The following is a 25,708-nucleotide window of genomic DNA, read 5'->3' on the forward strand; positions in this document are numbered from 1 at the left end:
GGTTATGGCAAACAAACTATGGTTAAGGCAACAAAACACTTGTTTAAGGTTAGGTAAAGGTAAAGTTAAATGTATCCTATGGAGTTTTTGACTTGTAGTAATGCTATGGAGGAGGGTTTTACAAGAGGGTCCCCATTTGTTTGAATTGTCCACACACATGAATGCCAGTTGGTTTCACGCTATTCCGCTGATTGACAGTTGGTGGTTTTAACAAGGCGAGGAGTTTAACAATGTGCCAGCAAAGGCAGTGAAAAAGACCTCCACACATACATATAAGGCATGCTACTTCCTGCATTGGCAGTGACGTAAATTATGACACACAGAATTGTCCAATATAGAATAATTCCTATAAGCACGCTGAACTGCATAGTTGATATTGGGGGAGAAAAATCAGATTGTTGAAACTCTACTTCTTATGACACAGTATGTTTCTCCTGACATACAGTTACTGTGTGTAGTTAATGGGTCTGATTGGGTTATGTCAAGTGACATTTGGACAGACAATGACTCTGGGGCCTATCAGTGTCAGCAGATTGGGAGTCTGGCTAAATGTATGATAGCAATTAGAGGCTTGGTGATGTATTCTGTACAAAACTACTGTGCTGTATTTCATGACGTTTGCCTACAGGGATAATAACTCACAAAGTGTTAGCATTTTCCTAATTGTTTTATTTCCAACATTCTGCCCTCCCTCTGCCATCCTTCCCCCCTCCTTCAATCCTTTCTTTCTTTCTTCCCAAATGAGATGGGGTGATGGACTCCTCCATTACATGAATGCTATCAAGGGAGTGGTTAATGAGAACGGATAAAGCCCTCCCTATCAGTTAGCTGACCCATTATTGTCCCTTATTGTGGCAAAATCTCATTTGACTGTGTTTTAATTAAACAGCGCTGGCTAAGTAAAAGGCTGCCTCGCATTCAGTGCGGCTGAACCCGGGGCACCGCAGAAGTAATCATTTGGCACAGGTAACTTTTAATCATTCTGCCAACGCAACACGGGACTCACCCTCCGCTGTGATATGTAGGCAGCTTATTAGAGGCCCCTTTTGTCGGCTGCCCCCAATTGCTCTTTTTGAAGAACACAAGAAATAAAAACCCTCTCGTTTCACAGCCCGCTGCTGAGTGGCATCAAGAGAAAAAGAGAGGGGGAATAAAAGGCGAGGAAGAGTAAGAAAAAAAAGAAAAAGGAGAAGAGATCAGTGAAGCATAGAAGCAACCCTAGCTTTAATCACCCCCCCACACACCTAAAAGTTTTATAACAAACGATACCACCTCCGCTGTGCTGCAAACTGTCTGGCTGTGAATAAAGTTTTGCAAGTGTGCTGTGCACTCGTCCTTGGAGGACAAAAAGTTCTCCTGATAAGAGAAAGGGAAAAAAAGAAAACATTGATTTCAAGATAAGAAAGTTCAGAGAGAGAGGAGAGGAGACCAAGAAAGCAAGAAAAGGAGAACACAGATAAGAAATCTGTGTTCTCCTGTTAAACTATTAGAGACAGGAGAGGAAGACAGAAAAAAAAATACTCATGAGCATGTGAGAGAGCAAGCGAGATAGGATGAGAAACTTTCTTCTTTCTCCCCTGCGTGGCCTGGTTGTGCAGGCTGGCATGTATACAGCCCAGGGGAGACATTGAGTCTCCCTGAACGACACCAAAGCCAGAGCGCTAGAGTACGACGAAGGATGGAGCTGCTCACATCGCACAACCTCCCGCTGCTCCAAATCAAGAGGCGAGAAAAGTGAGAAAAACAGCTTTGATCTGCCCTCTCTTTCTCTTTTTCTCTCTCTTCTCTATTTCTACGAGCCTCTCCGCCCTTCCGCCTCTTTTATGCTCCCTTCATCATGAACCTTTTCTCTTCATCTTTCAACTGCTCTCTCTCTCTGTCTTCATAAAACATCACCGAACGTGATGTTACCATATACGCTCCCATTGTTCTATAATGTGTTGTTCTCAACGCATAAATTTAACACAGCATACACACATTTCAGACACACTTTACTGGAAGTGTGATATGATGCATAACAAGCAGATCAAAAGCCCTCCAGAAGGGTGTATTTTTCCTTTTTTACAATTTCTTCAAGGTAAACATCAGAGAATTACATCTAATTCAATGTCATGTCATTTAAATATAAAGTATTGAATCCACTATTATTATTACACAAATCCGTGTACTCACTTTTTGGTTACAGTGCCTTATATATCACCTCTCCAAAGCTGAGCATTATCAACATTTTGAACATCTGTTCGAAAACATTTTCCCAGGTTGGTTTAATCCTAGATTGGAATTTCAAAGCTTTGTGTGCGTGTGTGTGTGTGTGTGTGTTGGATGGAGGGAGGTGAATTTATGCATTGGGTGTTTAGGGCTTGTCAAGTGACAGCAGTATGGTGGACTGGATGTGAAATGGATTCATGGATGGACAGAGAAAGGGGAGGAAATGGAGAGGGGGGGGGGTATTCATATTTAATACCCACCATCTCCTTCCTCCTCATCTCCCAAGTCTCCAGCTCCACACCACCTCCACTTTTATCTCTCTTATTCCTCTTCTTCCTTGGAGCTAAAACAGGTCAGTGAACTTCTTCCCCTATCTCTCTCTCTCTGGATCCAGCTCTGCAGAGAAGCTAAGCTAACGCAACTTGACTTCACCGCCTCTGCTTTGCTTAAAACTAGAACCACCAGGGGTCGCTATGTATCTAAAACTACCAACGGTTAAAATTTACCCGTGCACCTGACTACCGCATTTCTAATACTAAAAAATGTACTGTCATTGTATTTAGGCACTGTTTTCACAAAGGAATGTCTAAAGTCAGGAAATTAGTTTGTTTAATCATCACCTCTGTTTTGGTCCTATTGTTGTATAATGTAAATATCTTTAAGAGCACTAATCGCTTTGCAGGCCATCAGTATAAAGCAGTCTAAAATGACACTGAAAATGGGTATTAGAAGGAAATATCTGCATATTTGGGTGGTGTGACATTGTTATAGAATAATATTCATCACATAATGAGATAAACCATGTTATTTAAATTACCAAAGTAGCCTAAAAACCCCAAAAGGACAAAAATGATTAATAATAATAAACAACCACCACACTTATGGGTGATTTAATGTTGCAATGAAATTGACATGACAAAGTCAAGCACACAATTTCACCTAATCAATTATTAATTTAGGCATTTCAATAATGTGTGATTAAGAGAACATCACCAAGAAACTTAAGGTAACCATTAGATATTTTTTAAATTTATAACATCATAATGCAAATACATATTTCTCTTTTGATTCCATTCATGAAAACAGCGTAAGGCAACAGGCAAATTAGGCTAAATAGTCTATAAACAATAAATCATAACATGGCAAAACAAAAATGAATGAATAATCAGTGAACTAAAAATAAGTTTTACACACAATGAATGTTTGGCTAAATCATCTTCATTTGAACACTACGTGTCCCTCAAACACACTTTGAGCAGACATTCAGCACCTTAACTGCATTTTCCACACACAGCTTTCCTGCACTGCAGCCACTTGGCGAAGGTTTTATTGCAGGTCATTGTCCTCTGCTCTTTTTATAATTTAATTATAACTTCATGTAGTTGTCAGATCATGCACTCCAACGAATGCTGTTGCCTAGCAACTTGGATTGTTTAAACTGCGTGTAAATAAATGTATTTCATATACGGGTAAATTTTACCCAGTGGCAGTTATAGGTACAAATGCCTGTGTTCTTAATCTGGATTCATCTTCACTATTTTTAACGATAGGGGGTGCTACACAATATTATTTTTGGAAAAGTCAGACTGGTGGACATTAATATTTTATTGAAACATAGTACTAGTACTAGTACGGTTCTAGTGTTAAAGGATCAGTCCAGTTTTATTACAACTTGGTTCTTTTTTTGTTGTTTTGGCTACCATGTCAGTTAGGTTAATATTGTATTGACTGTAATAATTGCTGAGATCTGGGAACAGCAGCATTGATACAACAAAGTTAGAGAGGGCAAAAAACACAAGCAGTAAGAATAGGTCAACGGAACAGAATAAAAAAAAATGTTGTTGACTTTATTTAGAGGTAAAACTGAACAAACTCATTACAATGAGCAATTACCATTTAGCCAAAGCCTCATCACTAGGCTGTAGACTCTTCAGTGGAATTAATTTTTGTTGTATCCGCATGGCCACAAGAGTCTGCGTGACATCATTTGGCGTAGTCTGTGAAGTGACAGCGTGGACTGTATGCACTACAAGATCCATCGCCATCCACATCTTTATAATTCATCTGAAAGTGAGAACAAAGACACGCTCTCTTGAAACTCTTGAAATCGTCCAAACCCTTGGGAGAGATGAAAACGCCTGCTGGCAGAAGTAGTTGCTGTCATGACGTCACCATCTTGTTTTCTAGTGTGCATGTGTAAAACAAGATGAATGTGATGCATACACAGGGCCCGATTGTAGCATGTATACAAGCACATCCGTGTCCACGTGGAAGTTAGCAGCTGTCTCCATATGTTAAGTATGAGCAAACCTTTAGTTTAGTCTTGTTTTAACATCAAAGTTAATATGATCACATTAATTCAATGCTATTTCATTAATTTTCACATCCTAAATAGTCACATCATATTGTAATTGATGTGACAGCAGCATCTGCACCAGGATGCATTTCAAGAATGAAATATTAAGAAAATCATTTCAGGCCACTTGCTAAAAAGAAAATGGGAAAGGTAAGAAAAGGTAAAAATGATGCACAGAATGGGTGAACCCCTGTCATCCCATGTCTCCCATATAAACAGACTGAATACCTAGTTGTAACCCACCAGTCTAATGAGTGTAGATGTGTACATGGTTATTTTTTAGCAACCTGGTGTCATTTTAAGGTGATTTAACAAATGTAAACACAGTGAATGGCTGTGCTTAATGACACTGGTTCAGCACTGCCTTCAGATGGCTGCAAGGATATATCCAAAAGGATGTACCATGCCCTTGATGACTGAGAACCCTCACAGACATGGCTGCAAGGAATTAATGAACTGAAGAAGATGCTTTTTGTACAGTATAAAGCAGTTGTGGGTTCTTGCTTTGACCACATTAAACATTATTTTTTCATACGGATTTAAATGCATCTACTGTTTAGATTGTTTACTTAAAATGGTTTTGTTACATTTTAAGTATTATTCCATTATTGCTGTGCATCAGCTTGAAGAATTTAGTTTGCTCTTATTCATAATATCATCAAAATGGCAGTAGAGTGATGTTGCAGCAGAAACAAAGTTCTGAGACATTTATTCTCAGCTCAACATGAAAGACCCGATTTCTAACAAAAAAACAACTTGCTTTGCACTACCTCATTTGAATGAACCACCCACCTGTGCACCGTGCACCCTCTGCTGGGCACCAAAATACCACACAGAGAGGCAAAGGTCAGGAAAATAACAAACTGTCAGAGCGCTGCTTGAGCTGGTCATCACGCTGCCAAGAAAATAGGGCCTTATGTCTGAGTACACATGGATGCATGTGCAGGTCTGCCATTCTTTGTTTGATCTGATTTTTAATCACACTTTGGATAAAATCAAGAAAATGGCTTTTTGGGAAAATTGACAGTGTTATGTTTAGACTTTAAAGTGAACTTGATGTATATCCAAAATAATCATCTTCCTGGTCCTGCTGTGCCGTTGGCCTGCACAGAGAGATCTGAGGTGTTAAATATCTCATCCTGCTACCCCTGTCAATGAGTTTATTAGCCCTCGACACTGTGATGTCTCCTTCATTAGCCTCAGTGAAATGTCAATCATGGGGTGTGAGTCTATGAATGTGCATCTGTACTAATCAGACATATCTGTGGAGCTTCTGACGCGTTGGGATCAGACATCAGATAAGCATTAATGATGCAGAAGGAGAAGAGCAGCCCTCAGAACATGCATTAGTTAGTGGACAGGAGAGTTTGTTCAACTGCTGTGTGTGAGAGAGCTAGATGGAGAGAGGGAGGGAGAAAGTTAATGTGCATGCATGACCTTTTTTTATTCCTTTAAAAATCAAAAAACCTGTCAGATTGAATTTTAGCAAAATCAAACAGCGTTAGTGTTCATTGTTCTCACTATTTTCACTGGAGAAAGTCAAAGAAATAAAAAACATTTTAATGCAGCCATGTTTAATGGCCATTTAATGGAGTCAGCCATTTAACATATAAACTAGGCAGAGGACAATGGTTCAATTTGATTTGAATTACAATGATGAATAGCAATAAACTGTTACTGCTCTGGTCTGGACACTTAATAATGTAAGACACATGTAAAACAGACAAAATAGGTTATTTGGTTTCATTTGTTTTGAGAGAGAGAGAAAAAATTCAGCTGCCCCTACAGGCTCCAATGTTCAATCTATCCTACAACAACTCATTAATACGAGACCATGAACAAGTTCAGTGAATAAATAAATTAGTAATCAACCTCCTAGAATTTGTGTCTAAGATTGGCATTTCGGCCGGACAGTCATGCAATAGGAAAGCTCATGAAGTGTCAAAACACAAAGGGTATCATCTTCTGAACAGCATGATTGTGCTCAGTAAATGTCATGACAATCGGTCCATTTGATTGTGATGTGTCTTTAGCATAGTGAAGCTGGGTGAAAGGTCAGGACGTCAGTAAAAAATGTAGTATTCCCCCTGTGGGGATCATAAATAGCTACTGGAAATTTAATAGAAATCCAGCCATTAGTTTAGATGATTCAACTGATGTTTTGGTCAAGGGGAAGTGTTGTCTTAATGTCATTGCAAGCTAGAAATTTAGAGGGTCACCAAAGTCATTAAGAATTGTTCTCTGGGGACCATGAATATCCATACCAATTTTCACAGGAAGTTGGACATTTGGTTTTGTGAGAGGTTTCAGTATCTTGCTCTGGAGCAAAGTTTTTGATAGACAGACCAACTGACCAATGCACTGACTGTCCAATTGACAAGCAAGACAAAAAAATAAAGCAATAAATGGTGATTTCAGTGATACCAAAAAAGAAATATTTGTATGTATGTATTTTTTTCACTACTCATTACTGGAGAAAATTGTTACCATCCAACAACACTTATGCAGTTTTTCAATATGGTTTAGGATACAGATGACAAGCTAAACTGTGAGCAACCTTGACCATTCAAGCCAAGCTGGAGTAGTAGGAGTGGTTGTCCACAACACAAAGCATATCTGTATCTTGTTGTGTAGAATTTTTTGTGAAGAAGCAGCAGGGGGAATAGGAATTATTAGGTTTCCATTAGCAGTAAATTAATACAGTTCAAAAACAGCACTGATACAGCTGAAAGTGATCACTAAACAGTAATAAGGCAAGTATGAACATGAATGTAGGAGACAGACATGTTGAGTCAATCAAATCAGTAAAGGTATAATGTGTAAGAATTGGCCACCTGATCCAAACAAATAGGGGGCAGCATTCCCCTCCCTATTCAAACTTAATAAAGTGACATGTTAGTAGTCCTACAGTGAAAACGTTCAGCCCTAGCCCCCAGGAACAGCGCCGGACTTTGAAGCCAATTTGAGATAGTGGCCAAACCATGTAATTACAACATCACGTGATGCTATTGGGCCCAAATAGACTTTTTCCCATAGACGTACATTGTGAAAGAGAAGTCTGTAAATCAGTGGATACATTTGTTTGAGTGTTACAACCCCCGCGAAATGACTCGTTTCACTATCAGAATTTGATCCATTTGGTCCGATCACATTTCAAAAGTCTAGAAGAACCGCACAATTGAATTGTTTTATCCCCATTCAAGTTAGCTGCAGAGCTAAACCAGAAGTTAGTGGTCTTGCTCAACAGAAGTCTCTAGTGAGTATGCTCCATGGGCGCATTGGGCCCATAGAGTATGCGCAGTATGTTTTCAGGAAGTGGCTTTCTTGGCTTCATGTGTCACTGAGCAGCTTTCATAGGAATGAATTGGGCCCACCTCCAACGCTGTATTCAGTTCTCTTTATACATCCATGATTCAGCCTAGCTCTGCCATTACTGCCTGGCTCTGGGCAGCACTGCTTCTTCTTCCTCTCATGTTGGACTGAGGGCAGACTGGACACTACAGTGACTCACTATCGCCCCTGTGGTACAAAATGGTATTACGAGACAGTACAGACTGGACGGGGCTGGGGCTAGCTAGTTAGCATGCTAACTTCAGTAGATATCTCTGCAAAACAGTACATAAAGGTATTTGACATAACGTGAAAACTGTTATTTCTTCCCATTCTGTTGATAATTCTGGTTAATTTGGGAATGTTTTAAACTAATATTCTTCAAGGTCATAGCGATAAATTTATGTGTTGGTGAAGCAAAACAAAAGGTTGGTTCAGTTAAAACAGGCCATACCACGACCATGGAAAAACATCCTTTGATTTAAGGACTGTGCCTTACTTTGGTCTGTCTGTCTGTCTTGAAACAGTACCTGGGTCCCATCCAGGTGGTCCAGTTAACTTCCTTCAATTTTTAAGCCTCTTAGCTTCACAGTCATTTTTCTCATTTGACAGCCAAAATAAAGCAGCAAAAGCCAGTGTTGTCGTGTTTTTTTTTAATTAATTGCAACTCTTCATTTATTCTCCATGTTTTCATCTCCATACTGGCTTTTTAGGTTTCTCTTCACCTCCATCCATCTTTGCAATCAGATTTCATTATCTTTTGCTCTTATTGTCCTTTTCATCCACAACTCTCATGCAGAAACACACACACACATTCATTCCCTTTATTCTATCACCAACTCATGTCATGGTCACCTTCACACTTAGCTACAAACAAGGGAGGAGGAGGAGCAGCACTGTTCTTGATAATATAAACCATGCTCCCCGAGTGTGTGTGTGTGTGTGTGTGTGCGTGTATATACAGTCCTACTGTTCAGGAACATGAACAACCTCCAACACCAATGGAATCAATGGAACAGAGCAAGTAGGCGATGTGACACATACTCAGCTCACAGTATGGAGGCATCTCTCTGTTGCAGTTGGGATGATGTGATGCTGACTGCAGCTTGTCACATACACTTATAGGTACAAATATATATATATATATATATATATATATATACACATATTATTTATTTTATTTGAAAAGGACCAAGTACAGTTTTAAACATAAATGTTGCCATTTGATGCACTGTACCAATTAGCTTGTAGCTAGTTTTCATCTGCAGTCCCTTGTCACAATTAAAGCATATTACAGCACAGTATGAGTCAAAAAACATAATACAAAGGATAAAGAATAATACAGAATAAACTTAGTACAAATGATACAAAATAATACAGGAAAGATATTACAAGGTTACACACAATAGCACATCACATGTAGCCACAATGTCAACTAAAATGACTAATAAACACTTGTCCAATTAAAATTAAGAATATTTGTGTTCATAGAAAGACCATAGGATAAAATGTAAAATCAGTGGTTACAGAACTGAGTAGATTTTAGTAAACTTTTTAATTCTAAACTCTACTGAGTTCAGGCTTTTACAGAAAATGCTGACTGTCCAAATGTAGTGCAACAATATGGTATGGTACAATCTTGTATAGAGGATATTCTGGAGGATTTTATAGAGTCCACAGAACGAAAATGCACAAAGTCACATAATGACGGAAGGGCCAAACCATTTAAAATTTATAAACAAGGCACATACTGGAATACAATCTGAAATTCTCAAAGCTCAATAAATTGCATTTCTTAAGTATCCTGCAGTGATGGTAATGCATCAGCTTTTTGTCCAGATTTTTTAGAGTTTGTTTATATAACAACTCAAGAGATTTTATGGCTGTTTCTCCAGTCTGCCCCCAACATGTGATGCAATAAGACATATGGTAAAGAATCGTAGCACACATAAATATCTTGGCTGCGTCCAGAGACAATTTCTGATGTGTGTGTCTCAAGTTTGCCAAATTGTACTTTATGGTTTTTTGCCATTTTTTAAAAATGTTTCTTAAAATTCAAATTTAGATCCAGTACCACACCGAGATATTTAAAATGAGTGACTATGTCAGTCCTTTTGCCTTTGATGAAAATATCTGCATTCTGAGGTTGTACCAATGTTTTAGTGAAAAGCATACCTTTTTGTCTAATTAACATTCAGACAGACATGATTGATCAAGCCACTGTGTGATCCTTTCCATTGCAATTGTTAGCTTAGCAGCTGCTCACTCAGCTGTTTTTGCATTTGTGTGTACAACAGTGTCATCAGCATACATTTGCAAACAAAAACTTTTACATTCTTTACAAGGGCGTGATCACTAATCTGCACTTGCAGCAGCCCAAACTCTAAGACAGCCTTTGGTAATGAGGGAAAAACCCACTCTTTAACACTTGAATTCTGTCTGCTGGTGTGTTTTGTATTGCTTGAGTTGATTGTGTTTTACTGCAGGCATTGTGCAGGAATGCAGGAATTATTATTTTTTTATTCTAAGTACACAGCGTCTACTTGTTGGTAGCATCGCCATTACAAAGTGACATTTCATAATATTACACTGCTGGTGTCAATGCCAACACCGTTTACTGCCGTAGCTCCCTCCATCACCCCAGCATCCTCCTTTTGTGTTATATTTCTGACATTACTGCTATAATTATATATTTACATGCATGATTATCAAAGGGAGGTCAGCTCTCCCAGCTTAATTGTCATTGCTGCACAGATTCTTTGAGAGCTCCCTCAAAGAGCAGAGCCTTTTCCACCAAATCTCACTGTATACATATGCTAAAAATGATCAGTTCCCAGAAGTAAGTATCTCTGACTGAAATAGTATTGTGGTGAGCAAATAATGTGGTCCAGTGGTGGAAAGTAACTAAGTACAATTTCGAGGTACTTGTACTTTACTTGAATATTTCCATTTCATGCTACTTTATACTTCTACTCCACTACATTTCAGCGGGAAATATTGTACCTCCACTCCACTACATTTATTTGACAGCTTTAATTACTTTTCAGATGAAGATTTGACACAATGGATAATATAACAAGCTTTTAAAATACAACACATTGTTAAAGATGAAACCAGTAGTTTCCAACCTTTTTGGCATTTGACATCTTATAAAAAGCAGTGTGTAGTCGGGGTCACATTTCAGATGTCTATGAGTTGTTAACAGCTCCACCAAATAGTGATTTTTCCCTCTAAACTTCTCACATGGTTTCATTGAAATAAATGTTAAATTGATCCAATATTTCACCAAAAATCAAAGATTAGAGAAGAAGTCCAAAAACTGAAAACTGATCAGAACTTTGTTTTTATTTCTTTCCTCTGCCATTAATCATCTCATGACCTGTCAGATTTATCTGGTGACCCTTTGAAGGGGCCTGACCCCTCAGTTGGGAACCACTGGACTCAACTAGCTAACTGTATATAAAGTAGTTCAAACTAGCTTCACCTCCAGCAGCTACAACAGTAACATGCTGCTTACACACTGATGCCTCAGTATTAATAATCTAATGACAACAACGTTGACACTGTCACGAGAACTGTCCATGTTCCCTGGCCAATGTGTCCCTTGCTACACTTTCTGGGGTTCCCACCAGATGGGCATCTGCACCTACAAACAAGCCTATACAAAGTAACAAATCAAACCCATCAATTACCAGGCAACCAACATAGTGTTTGCCCAACATAGTCCTCCATAGTGGAGGGCAGCTTTCATAGGACTATAAAAGGTACCTGAGCCCCTATTTCACTGATTTGGTGGAATGGAAGGAGTGATTTGGTGGATCTATTAATCCAAGATGAAACAGGAGACAGTGAGTTGAAGAGAAAGTATTAGAAGAGGACAACATAAAAAAATGGAGGAAAGGTTCTTGTGACCTTTCTCATGTAAAGGCGATGCCACAGCACCAGCCGAAGTAGCACAGTAGTCCACATCTTGCTATGATCAGTCTGCAGTCCCACAGTCAATAGTCACAAGGGGACATAAGAGAGTGAAATGCAACTTCTGCACAACAAAAAGGACTGCAAAAATAAAGTTTTTTGCAATTTTGTTTATCTGAAATTGGCAAACCAGTTTGTTGTTTTGTTTTATGACTAATACACTCAATGCAGAGTTGATTGTGTACAATTGACAGAAAACGAGGGCATGTGGTTTGCGGCAGTATTGATTGATGGCTTTAATGGTTATGATGAAACATACCGTTCAAAAATGTTGTTGCATCCTTCACTTTCAATAAAACTGATATAAATTATTATGGCTGTTTTGTTCTCATTTTGTTTTAGATAAGATGAGATCATAATATAGTGTGATTAAATGAATAGTGTCAAACCTAAAGAAAACACTCTCTCTGCTCTCTGAAACATTAGTGAATGATAAATCAGCCATTTATTAATGACTCATATCTATGGGTGCAATATACCTTTGTGGTTCAAAATTTGGTATAGAAAAGAATTATAAAGGGATACTTGAGGTGGGTCAAAAATGACCTGTTCAATACCATGAAGAGTCATGATATGAACAATATGTGAGAGGTTAAGGTATCTGAATAATTAATTCCCTGGGGAATGGGAACAAAAACAAAACTATTCATTCATTCATAATGTAAGGAAACCATTGTTTTTAGGCATATTTTGACAAAAGGTGAGAACTTTGTATGATTTGATCCTTTTTTGTTTCCATTAACTACTGGTGACAACACCTATTGCCCTCATCAAGTTAGAAACATTTTAAAGTCACCTTTCAAATCTACAGGGGAGGTGAGTGTTTGATATTTCATAGGAGATTTTGGAGTAAGTGCTGCCTAACCTGGTGGTCGCTGTTAAACATTCTGATCAAGCATAAAAAGGTTATCAGATATTGACCGTTGTGTGAGCTGACATTTCCTGGGTGAAGCCCCGCAGTGTGTGTGATTGTGTGAGAGAGCAGTAGCATATTTATTAGAAATAATCCATATTTAAAGTCTCCATGTGGAGAGAAAGTCGTCACTCATATTCAAGTCTCACTTTCATTCCACTTTTTTTTTCTTAACTTCAGCCAGTGGTTTGCTTTGTTTCAGTGCAGTTTCATTCAACATCCTGACACTAGGCACAAAAGACAGAGCACGTTTTGAAGGCCTTGATTTTGAAAAGCCTGCACAGGCAGGAGTGCTCAAATTGTCCTTTTGCTGTTGCTAGGCAACAAGGCAAAGTCAGCTACTGTCAATCATTTAACAAATAAAAAATAACATTAAGTATTGTAATTAGCTAACTAAAGAAGAAAAGAAAAAAATGTAATCATTAATCAACGTGGGAAGGAACAACCTTTACTTCATTTTCTTTATCTTTGAAGAATCTCAGTCATACAGATCATGGTATATCCAAAGGGGCTGAGTCAAGGGCAACTGGACTTCCTTCAGATTCTCAAAGATGTTCTACCTCTCAGCCACATGTGGCCTCAACAACTCTCAAGTTAAAAGCGATCACAGACATTAAAGTCTGGGACTCTCCACCAGTCAGCCAGAACTGAAGAAGCCTTTTGGATGAGAATCGAAACATCCTTAAGAACCTGAAACAAATCAAATTGCCTTTGACTCAGCCCTTCTGGATGTTTCTTTGCTTACATCAGACCTCGGAGAAGAAAGACCTGCCTCTAGTTTCATCTGATTGGACAACAAGAGTAAAAAAAAAAGATAAAAGGAAAAGACAGTTCAGCAGGGTCATTTTTTGCTTGCAGCCCATCAAAGCATGATCATTTTCAACTGGGAGTGCAGGTGCCTCCTCAATAAAAGTGGGGTAACGCAAGTGGATAAATGAGAGGCACCTGGAGCGCAAAATCTCAATGCAAATTGCTTGAAAGTTATACAAAACAACTACAAATGGCACCCCCTGCTGCTGGAAATGCATCCTGTATGATTACAGTCCTGAGGCACAACATGTCAAATCACACAATTAGGTTATCCCAGAGAGGACATTCAACAACAGAATGACCCCTGATTTGGGAAAATCAATGACATTCATGTTATCAAAATGTTTTGGATTAAATTAAAATTATAAGTAAATATAGTAATGTAACAGAACTATAATTTTTAACAGCAAACTTATTGGCTGGACCAGCCACAGACCATCCCTATAACCACATTTGTCCGTGAGTGAGTAAGTGAGTGAGTCCCTGAGAGAGTGTTTGAGTTTCCCCATTGGCTGTCTTTCAAAATGAATCGGCACAAGATGATGGAGGCAGTGGACAGCAGTGTAACGCAGAGTGACTGTGTTTCCTGCTCTGAGCTCTGACGCTCTCAGCTCCAGTGTTAAATGCAGTGAAATCGGTTAAACTCCTGTTTAAACAGACTTTTCCCGGCATCTCTACATTCTCCACCCATCACTCTGACAAAACACTCAATGCAGAGTGAAAAATGAGAGACGTCTGCATAGTGAAGCAGATGAAAAAGCAGTTAACAGATAGAATAGTTATAATTAGAATTAAAATAAGTTCTCTCTCAAATCAAACACCCCAAGATATGAGTGGAAAGTACTGTTCTTGCAACTGCATTTATCACCTTTTTTCTTGACTTTTTTGAACGTAGCTTAACCATGTCATGTGATATGCTACTTCAATACAGACCAGCAAATATTACTGGGAGCACTACAGAAAATCACAGATGAACATTTAATATCCAGAAATTCACATTATAGAGACTTCCATTGACTATCCCTGTAACACACTGGCCATGCACGGTCGGTCCAGCCATATACTAGTTTTTGACCTATTCTTGTTTTATTTTGTGATATTGTGACATTTTTACTTTATTTTTTAACAGAAAATACTTTTTTGTCCTTAATTTACCCTGAGAAGTTTTGCTGAGATGTGCTTAAAAAAACTGGATAAAACTAGAGAGCACACCTTGGAGCTGATAAGGGTTCAAGGAATACAAAGCAAGATCTCTGATCTCTGAAGTATTATCTCATAGCACAAATGGATCATTATACAATATATCTGCAGGGTGTTTGTAGAAGTTATGTCCAGGATCAGGGATTCAACCTTGTTTCAAGTCCCCTGCCCAACTACTGACATTTTCAAGTGCTCAACAATGGTGACTGGCACCATTAATAAATGTAGCAACACATTTCGGTCATGACTCCTGCATTGCTCTCTAAAATAAAAAGGCCTAATTTTTCTAACATTGCACATGGTGGTATATTAACAATTCAGTAAATGTTTTGTTTCTGCTCTAATCTCTTCTCTGTCTGTCTCTCTATAACCTACAGAGGAAATACTGTGATAAGGTGCTGTATGTAAAGGGGGACAAAGACAAAATAACAGAAACAACCTTACAACATAATACAACCCAATGACAATGCCATTATATCTAACTATGACATGATTGCTACCAAAGCTACGCTGAATTAGCTTAGTTTAAAGAGCACTTGAACATCATGTTTTGATTAACACACTCCATTCACAAATTGACAGTCCCGTCCTCTCACAGCTCTGTCACACTGTTGCTCCAGCATCCCTCTTTCTTTCACCCCATCTACACCAGCACATTTCAGCTGTTTCAGTCATGTGAATGCCTAGATATATATGCACTTATTTGAACTTGCCAGCTTAGCTTAAAGATACATCACCAGATGCAGCAGGGGCAATGAGGAGTGAGATAATAGAGGATGTAAACCAACCAACAAACACTAGCCTTCTAATAGTAGTAGTTTTTCTACTATTGTACTACTTGTAGTACTACTACTACTTCTACTCTTAGTTCCACATGACACTGGGGGTTGATGTTGCCTTGCAGTTTGGGGATGTGGTGTACCAGAGCTAGAGGACAGAAATACTGAAATTCCTCTGGACAAAGGCAAATAACTTGTTTTGTAATCAACACTATAGACTTGGCTCAGGATCAAATGATAGTGTAATAAAGTGACTACATATAATGCATGTAATTTTTTACATCACAAAAGTGGATTTAGTGCTACAGGATGAGGCTGGTGTTCTTCTGTATTTTTCTTATTGCCAACAAATCATACAAAAAGACCCAAACTACAGTGTGTTAGTTGTCTCCCTATACTTTTATGACTCCCCTACCTTTTCTGTGGCACTCGGTCCCAAATACATATAGAAATCACAAATATATAGTTTTTTTTTTTAAAAGGCAAAGTAAAACAGCTGGGTATTGTAATTTTACTGTAATGTTACTCAAACAAGAGCTATTAGTGCATTTGTCGGGAACTATTTTCACCTGTGGATTAACACATATTCAGGGCTGTAGTGAGAACAATATTTAAGGCAGCAGGGCGGCGTATGTGAGATTGAGTCAAATGTAAAGATGACAATGCTTGTTAGTAGGATTGTTGGTTGTTTTTTTCATGGTATACGTTGACAGGAAGAAAAATATTGAATATTTATATTTTGGGTGGTGTTGATTATATTTTTTGGTGTTGAGGGGCATGTGTGCTATATCATATGAACTGTTAATGTGCAATGTTGCATGTACAAAATATTTCTTAATGATTTCAATACCATATTCAAGACCTTTAAATCAGCCTTAATATCACTCCTTCTTCATTCACCTACACCTCACCCACATGACATTTACATCTTCTGACTGGAATTAATAATGTCCGTAAAGTCAATAATTCATCTAATCTTTCACCTGACATTCTCTTGTCAGCCTATAATATGGAGAATGTGGTGCTAAAGTTTTGCAGACTCAGGACTCTGACATTTGACAGTGTGCTCAGTCAGTTTTTATAAGAATCTTCAGTCTCTGGGGTGACGTTAGATATGGGCTTGATGTGATCTGTACAGCCCTTAGCAGCACTTGAACTCTTACCTGAGACGGACCATCGAGAGACAGAGAAGATGTTGATTGGCCTCGTGTTCACTCTCCATTGAAGCGATGCCTTCTTTTTTTTTTTTCTCCAGCTGTAACAAGTAGCTTTAAAGGGTGAGGGACTGATTAGTGACGGGCTGAGAGAGGGGTAGAGAGAGGGAGATTGTGTAGAGAGATGAACATGGACATAGAGAGGAAGAGGAGGAGGAGACGAGGAGAAAGGCGGAAAAGGGGATACGTTTTAGCAGAGACAGGCAGAAGAACACGAAGATGAAGGGTTTAAAGAAGAAGAGCGTGGGTGGAGGTGGAGATCTGAGGCGGTGTATCAAAGTAGGGGTGAAGTGCAGGAATGATTAAGAAAGGTAGGATGAATTGAGTGCTGCAGTTAAGAGCAAAGGAGAGGGAGCTGGATAAGGAGAGGCAGCTGTGCCATTTGTTTGCTACGCTGTAAAAAGCTTGCATATACGGGAGCACTTTAAGTCCCCTTATTTAGCTTGTATAAGTAGAATAAAAACATTTGATAAATGGTTTGTAAAACACTGTGATGTAGCTATAAGAAGATATAAGGACATTAAAGTGTTATTAATACGTCACACTATTTCTCAACTTCTGCTATGAAGACATATTTTATATTATCACAACTGTGTTTTACATATTGTCATTCATTATCTGTTTACATTGGCTTCCACTTATGGGTTCCCACAGTTGACGAATACATTTATAAACGCTAATCTGCTCACAACTACATTATAGTGTGTTATTAATCATGTATTTTAGCCACTGTACAGCTTTTTTGATTGAGTTTGAGTGCCCTGCACAAGCTTGGGCTCTTTGACAGCAGTCAATATCTTCAGCTGTGGAAGACCAGGGATGCCAATATGAATTAAATAAAATCAGTCAATGAAACTTTCCCAAATGGAGGATGGATGTTTAATGGAAGAAAAGCTTATAAATTTTAGCATACTCCAAAGCATAACACTGCTATAATAATAATGAAATAGAAAGTGTGACAGTGTTTTTGTTTTCACATTATCAGAGACTGCAACAATTTAGTTAAGTCCAGTTTTCAATTTCATTTTCAAGTTTAGGTTCGACATAGTTCTCTTATTTGGAAAAAAAAAAAGGTATTTAGTTTTCATAATGAGAGTATTATGCTCTAAAGTAGACTTGTTCTGTTTTTTGTTGTTGTTGTTGCTGTTTTAATTATTAATTTCAAAAATATACAGTACTGTGCAAAAGTTTTAGGCACCCTAGATGTTTAGATTCTTATCCATTATGCAATACCATCAGGGAGGTGTCTGATCGGTCCCAAATTTATTCATGACATGACAATGACCCCAAGCTTACAGCTAGAGTCATAAAGAATGATGAGTCCTGCAACAGATGGTATGGTATGACCCCCACAGTTGTTGTTGATCTCAACATCATGGAGTCAATCTGGGATTACATGAAGAAGCACCTGAGATGGCCTAAATAATAAATCCACAGAAGAACATTCTCTCTCCAGGACGGTTACAACAACCTACCTGCAAGTTACCATGAAAAACTGTGTTAAGGTGTACCGAGGAGAACTGCTGCTGTTTAAAAGGCAAAGCTGCTCACAGCAAATATTGATTTCATTTAGGTTTCTGCTGTTTACTCAACTTTGTAAGAAGTTAATTGATAAATTAAAACAATTTATAGCAATATTTTTGTAAGCATTCTCACTTTACTTTTAATGCCTAAAACTTTTGCGCAGTACTGTAAATAAAAATTTAGTATTAAATTTAAGCTTTAATTTAGTCCTAAATTATGTGTACACAAACAGAAAATGGAATTTCATTTGGATTTAATTATTTCATTTAAAAGCAGAGGTGTAAATAATAATATTAATAATGTCTGAATTTCATTTAGCTGCTTCAGTTTCAGGGTCCTGGTAGTGTGCATGCTGGCTCACTGTCACACTGTCATGGCTTACTGGGACACTGGGATAGAATATCACCTGTGCATTTGTGGTACACTCAAAACGGGTGATTACTTTTGTGTTTATTTTTTTAAATTGTTTATATACTATTTTAAATGGTACTTTATTTTTACTAGTTGTAATGAACAAAACACTTCTGTATTTGAGATTGAGGTCCAAAGTAATTAACTTCACATTTGCTGTGAGGAGAAGCCATAGTTTAGGAGGAAAGAGAAGAGCGGAACAAAAGAGTGCAGATGGTGTTGCACCCGGTTTCCTAACGTGAGGGCTTCCACCCCCTCCCCAGAGGAAAACTGGGAAGAACATTTCACCCGTGTTTTTCAGGGAACACATTTCCTTCCATGACTAAGTAAAAATGTCTGCTGTGAATGATGCCTCTATTAGCAGCCTTGGACTTCCATAATCCATAATGTGTACATATACTATATACTATGTAAATTTTTAGTTCAGAAAAACTAAATAAGACGTCTATAAAAGCAACAAGAATTTGATTATGTGTGTGCAAGTGTGTGTATGTGTAGTATTTTTTTTACATTTGATTTGACCAATCTTCTCTTTGACTAAGCACTTGGCTGAAAGTTAAAAAAGGATTATGCAGTCTTATGAAGCACAGTAACTTCAATGATGGCAACTTGAAAGTGGATTTGAAATGAAAAGACTGTGGTCTGCTGTGATATAACTAGGACTTCCTCGTTGGATATTTATTGGATTTTCATGTTTTATATTCCCATGGGCATTTAGAGTACAGTACAGCTCAAATATATATGTATATATATACTCACTAGTAACTTAAATTTGAAATATTAGAAATTTTTAGGCATCTTCATAATAGTACTTTGCACACCTTGCTGTACTTGCATATACACAAAATGATGATGCGCCTGTTGCTAATTCTAAATCAGACTAAGGCCATTAGCATTGCCATGGCAACTAATCCAATACAACATACAAGTTAAACCTTGACCCCTTGTTCCTCTCCTCTTCTCTGCCTACCTGGCTGTGTCAAGCTGTCACTCATAAACCAATCATAAGCTAACATCTCCCTCCTCTGGTCTTCTGTCACCTCTGACCCCGCCCCTGAACTCAGGTCCTCTCCAATAAGGCTTGATGTCACACCAATGCACTCAGCCATGGCCGCAGACAGAGCCGCCAATCATCTTGGATAATCAGAAATGGGCTGACCCTGAGGTGACCCAGCCTTGCAGAGGGGCTGACAGGATGAGAGGCGCTGGAGTGGAACTTACAGGGTATTTCACACTGTCTCTCTCCCTCTCTCTCACTAACACACACACACACACACACACACACGCATTGTGCACTCTTATATAGTGTGTAGAGGTATATACGTCAGCTCGGCATAACTCAAAAACTTCAAAAACTTTTTTTCACAGATCATAGTGGATAATTTTAAAAACAGATAGATGTACAAAATATTCTGAAGCTTTTCTGACTTCTTGATACCTCTCGTTGTGTACCATAATACTTACACACTGGCTTGTTTTATCTTTTTGCGGAAGTGTTTCATGTGATCAGTTTGCCCTTGAGAAAAAGCAACCACGGTGATGATCTGATTGTTTTTTATGATGTACAGCACTGGATCCATTGGCTTGCTCGATTAACCTTTAACATGCTACAGTGTGCATCATTCACGCATGCCACTGGACGCATCATGTCCTTTCCTGTCATTGTCCTAGAGACAGAGATACAGTTTCATGCTCCTCAGTCAATGGCAGAGTGAAAGAAAGTGAGATTGCGTGCAGAAGGAGAGAGGGGGAGAGGACTGGGCTAACCAACAAACCTTCATGCTCAGTCAATATATACCCTGACTGAGCATGAGGGTTCGTGACTATAGTCACTAACTGACATTTTGTTATGAGTGACTGAGTGATTGACAAACTAGCTTAGTCACGGAATGAGTAGATAGTGGTTGAGTGTACAACATAAATGGTGTGTCCATATGATGGTATGTTCAAATTGCAGCTTACATTTTGAGCAGATAAGCACACGAAGTACAATAGATAAGCACAATAATAATAACAATAATAATAATAACCTTAGCACCTTTCATACACCAAATGCAGCTCAAAGTGCCTAACTTTTTAAAGAAAAGAGCAAGGAACTTAAACAACAGTTAAACATTAAAACGTTTAAAAAGAGGAAGTAAAATTATTTTTTTAAATAAAATAAAAATATAAGTTAAAAATGAAATTGTACAGTAAAACATGAATTTACTCTATATGTGTATATAAGAACAACAACAGTAATTATCATTACCATAACCCCTTTCACCATCATCATTTTAATAATTGTAATCCTGTCAGAATGAGCAGTAGTGATCATAATCAAGAAATGGCAGTGGAGTAGTAATAATAGATTCTAGTTAAAATCAAGGCTTAAAAGATGCTTGGTTTTTTTTACAGTTTAAAGGATAGGTTCACAATTTTATCAAGTCTGTCTTAAAACAACTGTCAGGTATCCATGTGAACTCCGAAAGAGGTTTTCCTCGCTGTAATCATTCCTCCTGTTCATACTGGCTATTTAAAGATCCCCTTCAAATGTGCCTTTTAAATGCAAAAATGCATTTAAAAGTTGATGTGAAGCTTATATGAGGCTTTAGCAGTCTGAATTAGTCACATCAAATGGATATCTGCCACATTTACAGTCTTTTTAGCATCAAATTCCCTCTTTGTGTTTCTTTGGACAGCATTTCTTACTTCAAAAATTGTGAACTTGTCCTTTAATACATAACTCATACTAAAAAAGAAGAACATAAAAAAGATACCACCCTCTCTTACTAAAGCTCCATGTGCACTGTTTCAACATGTGGAGAAATCCAAACCTTGACAGGTCTGCTATGCTTAGGAACAGTTGCTATGCTATGATTGGACAATTGAAGTGTTTGTGGGAGGAGTTTAGGGAATGGTCAATTTGCACCAACTAGAATGTATTGACATCCGTTTGGATCTACTTGCAATTTTTTGTTGACTTGATATGCAGACACACCTAAAACTCACAATAGATTCCATCTGAACACACTTTGAAAGTGAAACTCAGAGGGGAAAAAGAAATATAGACACTGGACCTTTGCAAATGTCTGCCTGTACATTTGTCCTACATTACCACTGCAGACAATTCCCTCTTGGCGCAACACAATACAGCCGCTTTGTATAATTATGACACAAAACTCAATAGCCTTCCCGATATCTGGCAGCTGAAAGATGAGCAGAACTCACATTATCTGTACAGAGGCTACATAGATACATTACTGGTTTCATAGCAACTGCAGTGGACACATCATCAAAGGCCAGTGGAGAATTTACTGTACACAAATAAAGTCTCAAGACACAACAATAGGAGTAGGAAAAGACGGTCTTTAACATGATTTTGTTGGACTTCCTGTATGTTGCATTTTGTACAGACAGGCAAAAGGGGATCAATAAGTGATTAAGGTACCTGGTTGTTATAGAAGTTGTTCAGGATGATTTTTGGAACAAGAAGCCCTTGACTTCACAAGAAAATGACAGGCTTCTCACTGTAAGACAGTGTTCAACGATTTTTTTAGGCTGAAATGACAACTGTTACTCTCATATTTAGCTGTAGTGTGAATTGGTTGAAGACTGCTGACTTTTCAAAGTTTCTGGCCGGGCAGTGTGAAAATGACAACTTCACAAAAGGTCTTAAATATGCATGTGATGGTCACATACTGTGCATGGAAATATATAACTTAGCTAATAATATGCTAACTCTTGGCCTTGGAGGTAACACCTGTTATTACTGTAGGTCATCAGTTGCTGGGAGGCAAACACATGGTTTAGTCCATTCCCTACACTTTGGCTCTTACATTTTGGATTTTTAAAAGCCAATAAAAAAAAAAACATTAAAAAAAAGACTCAGCCTTTAATTGCCAAGTGGTGCTCTTATTAAAGCCCCATGCACACTGCCTCAGCATCTTTAGAAATCAAAAGCTTAACAGGCATGCCATGCCTAGTTATGGTTGTTAAACTATGATTGCGCAATCACTGTCTGGGAAAGGGGTTTAGCGAAGGGTCAATTGCAAAAGGAAATAAAAAAAAAAAGATAAGACAGTCTTTATTGTCACATTTAACTAATTCTAGTAACAAATCTACATCAGATCATTCTGTTTGACCTTTTATATTGTTCAAATTACCTTTAACTTTCCTTTTCCAATTCAGTTTGACACATACTGAGCCATCATTTGTCCTACAATGAGCCATTATTTAGAGGTGGATTGTACAATTGGTGTCTATGGCACCTTACTGTATATGGTTACCACTAGATCTGTGATATAACTTTATAGCCTTGATAGACCTTTTCAGTAGCTATGAGTGATGGTGTGAGAAGAAAGCATAGGAAAAAGAATGAAACGGAGAAAGCAGAAAAGTTAAGATGAGACTCAGTTTTGGAAAAAGGTTGCGTTGTTAGTATTCAACCTCTAGTGTCAGAATTGGCCTTTTTTGAGACGTTCCTTTTCCAATTCAACACTCAGCTGTCGTATACTGGCGCAAAGAGAGGGAGGAAAGTGCGACAGAGAATAAAAATTAGAGAGGGCATGAAAAAACTAAGAGGTGACTAAGATATAGGTAGACAGAAGAAGAATAACAAAAGGAAAATCACACTCAGAAGTTATTGGTGCCGTGTTAGAATCTCTGATCTGTCCTTTTTGGCACTCCTTGTTAGAAGTATGAATGAAGTGTCTGTCACTGCGGCTTTCATAGCATTAAAACTTGCAATAGCCCTTCATCTCACCATTTTTTCTTTTTTTTGCTGTTATAAAGGTGATTTCTGTGGCATTTTGGATTTCTTTTTTTCATTAACACTGTGATGAAAGAAAGGAAAGATGGTGAAGAGAGAAAGGATCATACAGTGGATATCAAAAGCCCACACACACCATAAAAGGTCTTAACTTACAAGGCTGTTGAATCTGACTTATTTAATTTCATCTTTCAGTCACTTTATAAAAGGAATATTTAAACATTTTGGGAAATATGCTTTGCTTTCTTTCTGAGAGTGGGAATAAATGATCAATCTCACATCTGTGTGTTAAGATGTTGCTATAGCATAGTTTAGTGTTAGGACTGTTGGCAGGAGGGAAAAGTTAGCTTGGCTCTGTCCAAAATCAAGAAGCGCGCCTACCAAAAAATCTGACTAATTGACTTTTGTTATTGTAACTAAACATATAAAAACTAAACAGAAATGTATCAATGACAGTTTGTGGTCATAGTGGGAGTTACATGCTGGAACTATGTCATGTCCGAGTTAGCCTATGTTCCACTAGCTTCTGTGACTTAATACAATCTCTCATTGAGCATTTCTTAGATCTGGTTTCCTGAAAAAAAGAAATGTATTCCTGGGGTTTACTATCCATATTCTAAGACACATTGGTCTCCACTACAGCACTTGCAATTAGTAACAAAACCTTTGTGAATTGAACAAAGTTAAATGATTACTTTCAAAGCGTACAAAAAACTACAGCTCCCATGACAATGTACCTGTGCTGCAGCACTGCCGTTATTACAGACATGTCTGAAATTACAGCAACCCCTTGAGTCTTTTGTCAAGCTGTGAAATTTAAGATGATCGAGGGCTCATAGGAAATATTGTTGGTTAAAGGCTGCTATAAACAGAAATACTAAATAAACAACAATATTAGACCCTTTTTTATAAATGACCATCCTTATCAATTACACACATACTGTTTAGAAGGGCTGTGTTCAAGGCTGGACTTATTATTTATTTACACTATCGTTCCATCCATAAGTAACACAATGAAAGAATGTATGACTATTTTGGTCATGGGTTTCATACACTTTCTGTAATAAAACATCTAAAAGCAAAAATCCATCAGATGGGGGATCCTGGGACAAAATCTACAAGACAAGATCCATGGTCTAATTTGTGTTAGTTTATGGGTCCTTGATGCGAAAAAGTTTGAGAACCACTGGTATAAAGTATCACAAAAATGGAAATACTCTTGTAAAGTACAATTACCTCAAAATTGTACCTATAGTACTCAAGTAAATGTACTTAATTACATTCCACCACTGCTTCTGGAACATAACCAGGTTTCACTTTGATTATTTCTTAGCAAACAGCCGACACAGTGACTGTGCCAGCACTCCAAAGTCTCGTCATCACAGTGAGGTTTCCATGTTTGGTACCATTTTAACTGAAACCAATACCAGAACCTGCATTTAATGACTGTGTCTGGCAAAACTCGAGTTGTAGCTGGAGACGCTGCACAGAAGTGCTGAGCAGATGGATAAACTATTGTTTGTCAAGAAATAATTCCAATAAAATCACAAACTATCTTCCCTCCTGCCTCCAGTCCTTACCTGAGCTAAGCTGAACATGTCCTGACTCCAGCTCTATACTGAACTCACAGAGAGGAGATTGATTTTGTACTGATATTGTAATGTATTGTATTATGATGATGTTAAAATATTCACTATCATAAGCAGTAAAATAAATGGGTTGCTCAGATGTTAGCAATGACACCTAACAGCACAAAGATTCATGGTTAATAACTGACCCCAACTCTTGAGCTCCTTTCCTCCCAGAGACATGCAAATCAGGTGCACTGAAAACTCTGATGTGAGCAACCTGTACCTATCTCTTGCCCAGTGCATGCTGGGATAGAGTCCAGCCCATTATACCCTGCACAGGATAAGGGATTACAAAAAATGACTGGAACAAATAGATACATTCTTTGTGGATTGAACTGTCCCTTCCTCTTATATTTGAAATTTGCTGTGGACCAACGCTTGCACTGTGCCAAACAAGTGAAATGCTTTGTTAAATGTTTAAAATATATTTAATTAGGGTCTGCAGGAAAATGGCCCACTTTTTCCCAAGCTTTCATTGGGTGATACAAAGCTGGGCCCTGGCCATTGGCTGTGATAGGGGTGGTATTTTGTGTCACATCAGCAACAAGAGCGAGAATCAGAGAGAGAGAAAGAGAGAGAGAGAGAGAGAGATAGTTGTTGCTAATGA

The 25,708-nt window shown here is 38.1% G+C and overlaps 1 protein-coding gene across 3 annotated transcripts in view; it reads left to right on the forward strand.

Moving 5' to 3' along the window:
* The window catches only part of LOC121895364, a 204,273-nt gene that overhangs the window by 156,289 nt on the left and 22,276 nt on the right, over window positions 1–25,708 (forward strand). For 2 of the 3 annotated variants that reach the window (XR_006095758.1, XR_006095759.1), the window contains exon 4: window positions 19,785–19,944. Coding sequence is in view for 1 of the 3 variants with exons in the window: in XM_042408434.1 (XP_042264368.1) it covers window positions 1,599–1,641 (43 nt within the window). In the remaining 2 variants the exon portion in view is untranslated. Of the gene's footprint in view, window positions 1–1,598; window positions 1,683–19,784; window positions 19,945–25,708 lie in introns of those variants that run through there. The other variant, XM_042408434.1, reaches the window with a different exon arrangement.

Source organism: Thunnus maccoyii, chromosome 4, assembly GCF_910596095.1.
Source record: "Thunnus maccoyii chromosome 4, fThuMac1.1, whole genome shotgun sequence".
NCBI lineage: Eukaryota > Metazoa > Chordata > Actinopteri > Scombriformes > Scombridae > Thunnus > Thunnus maccoyii.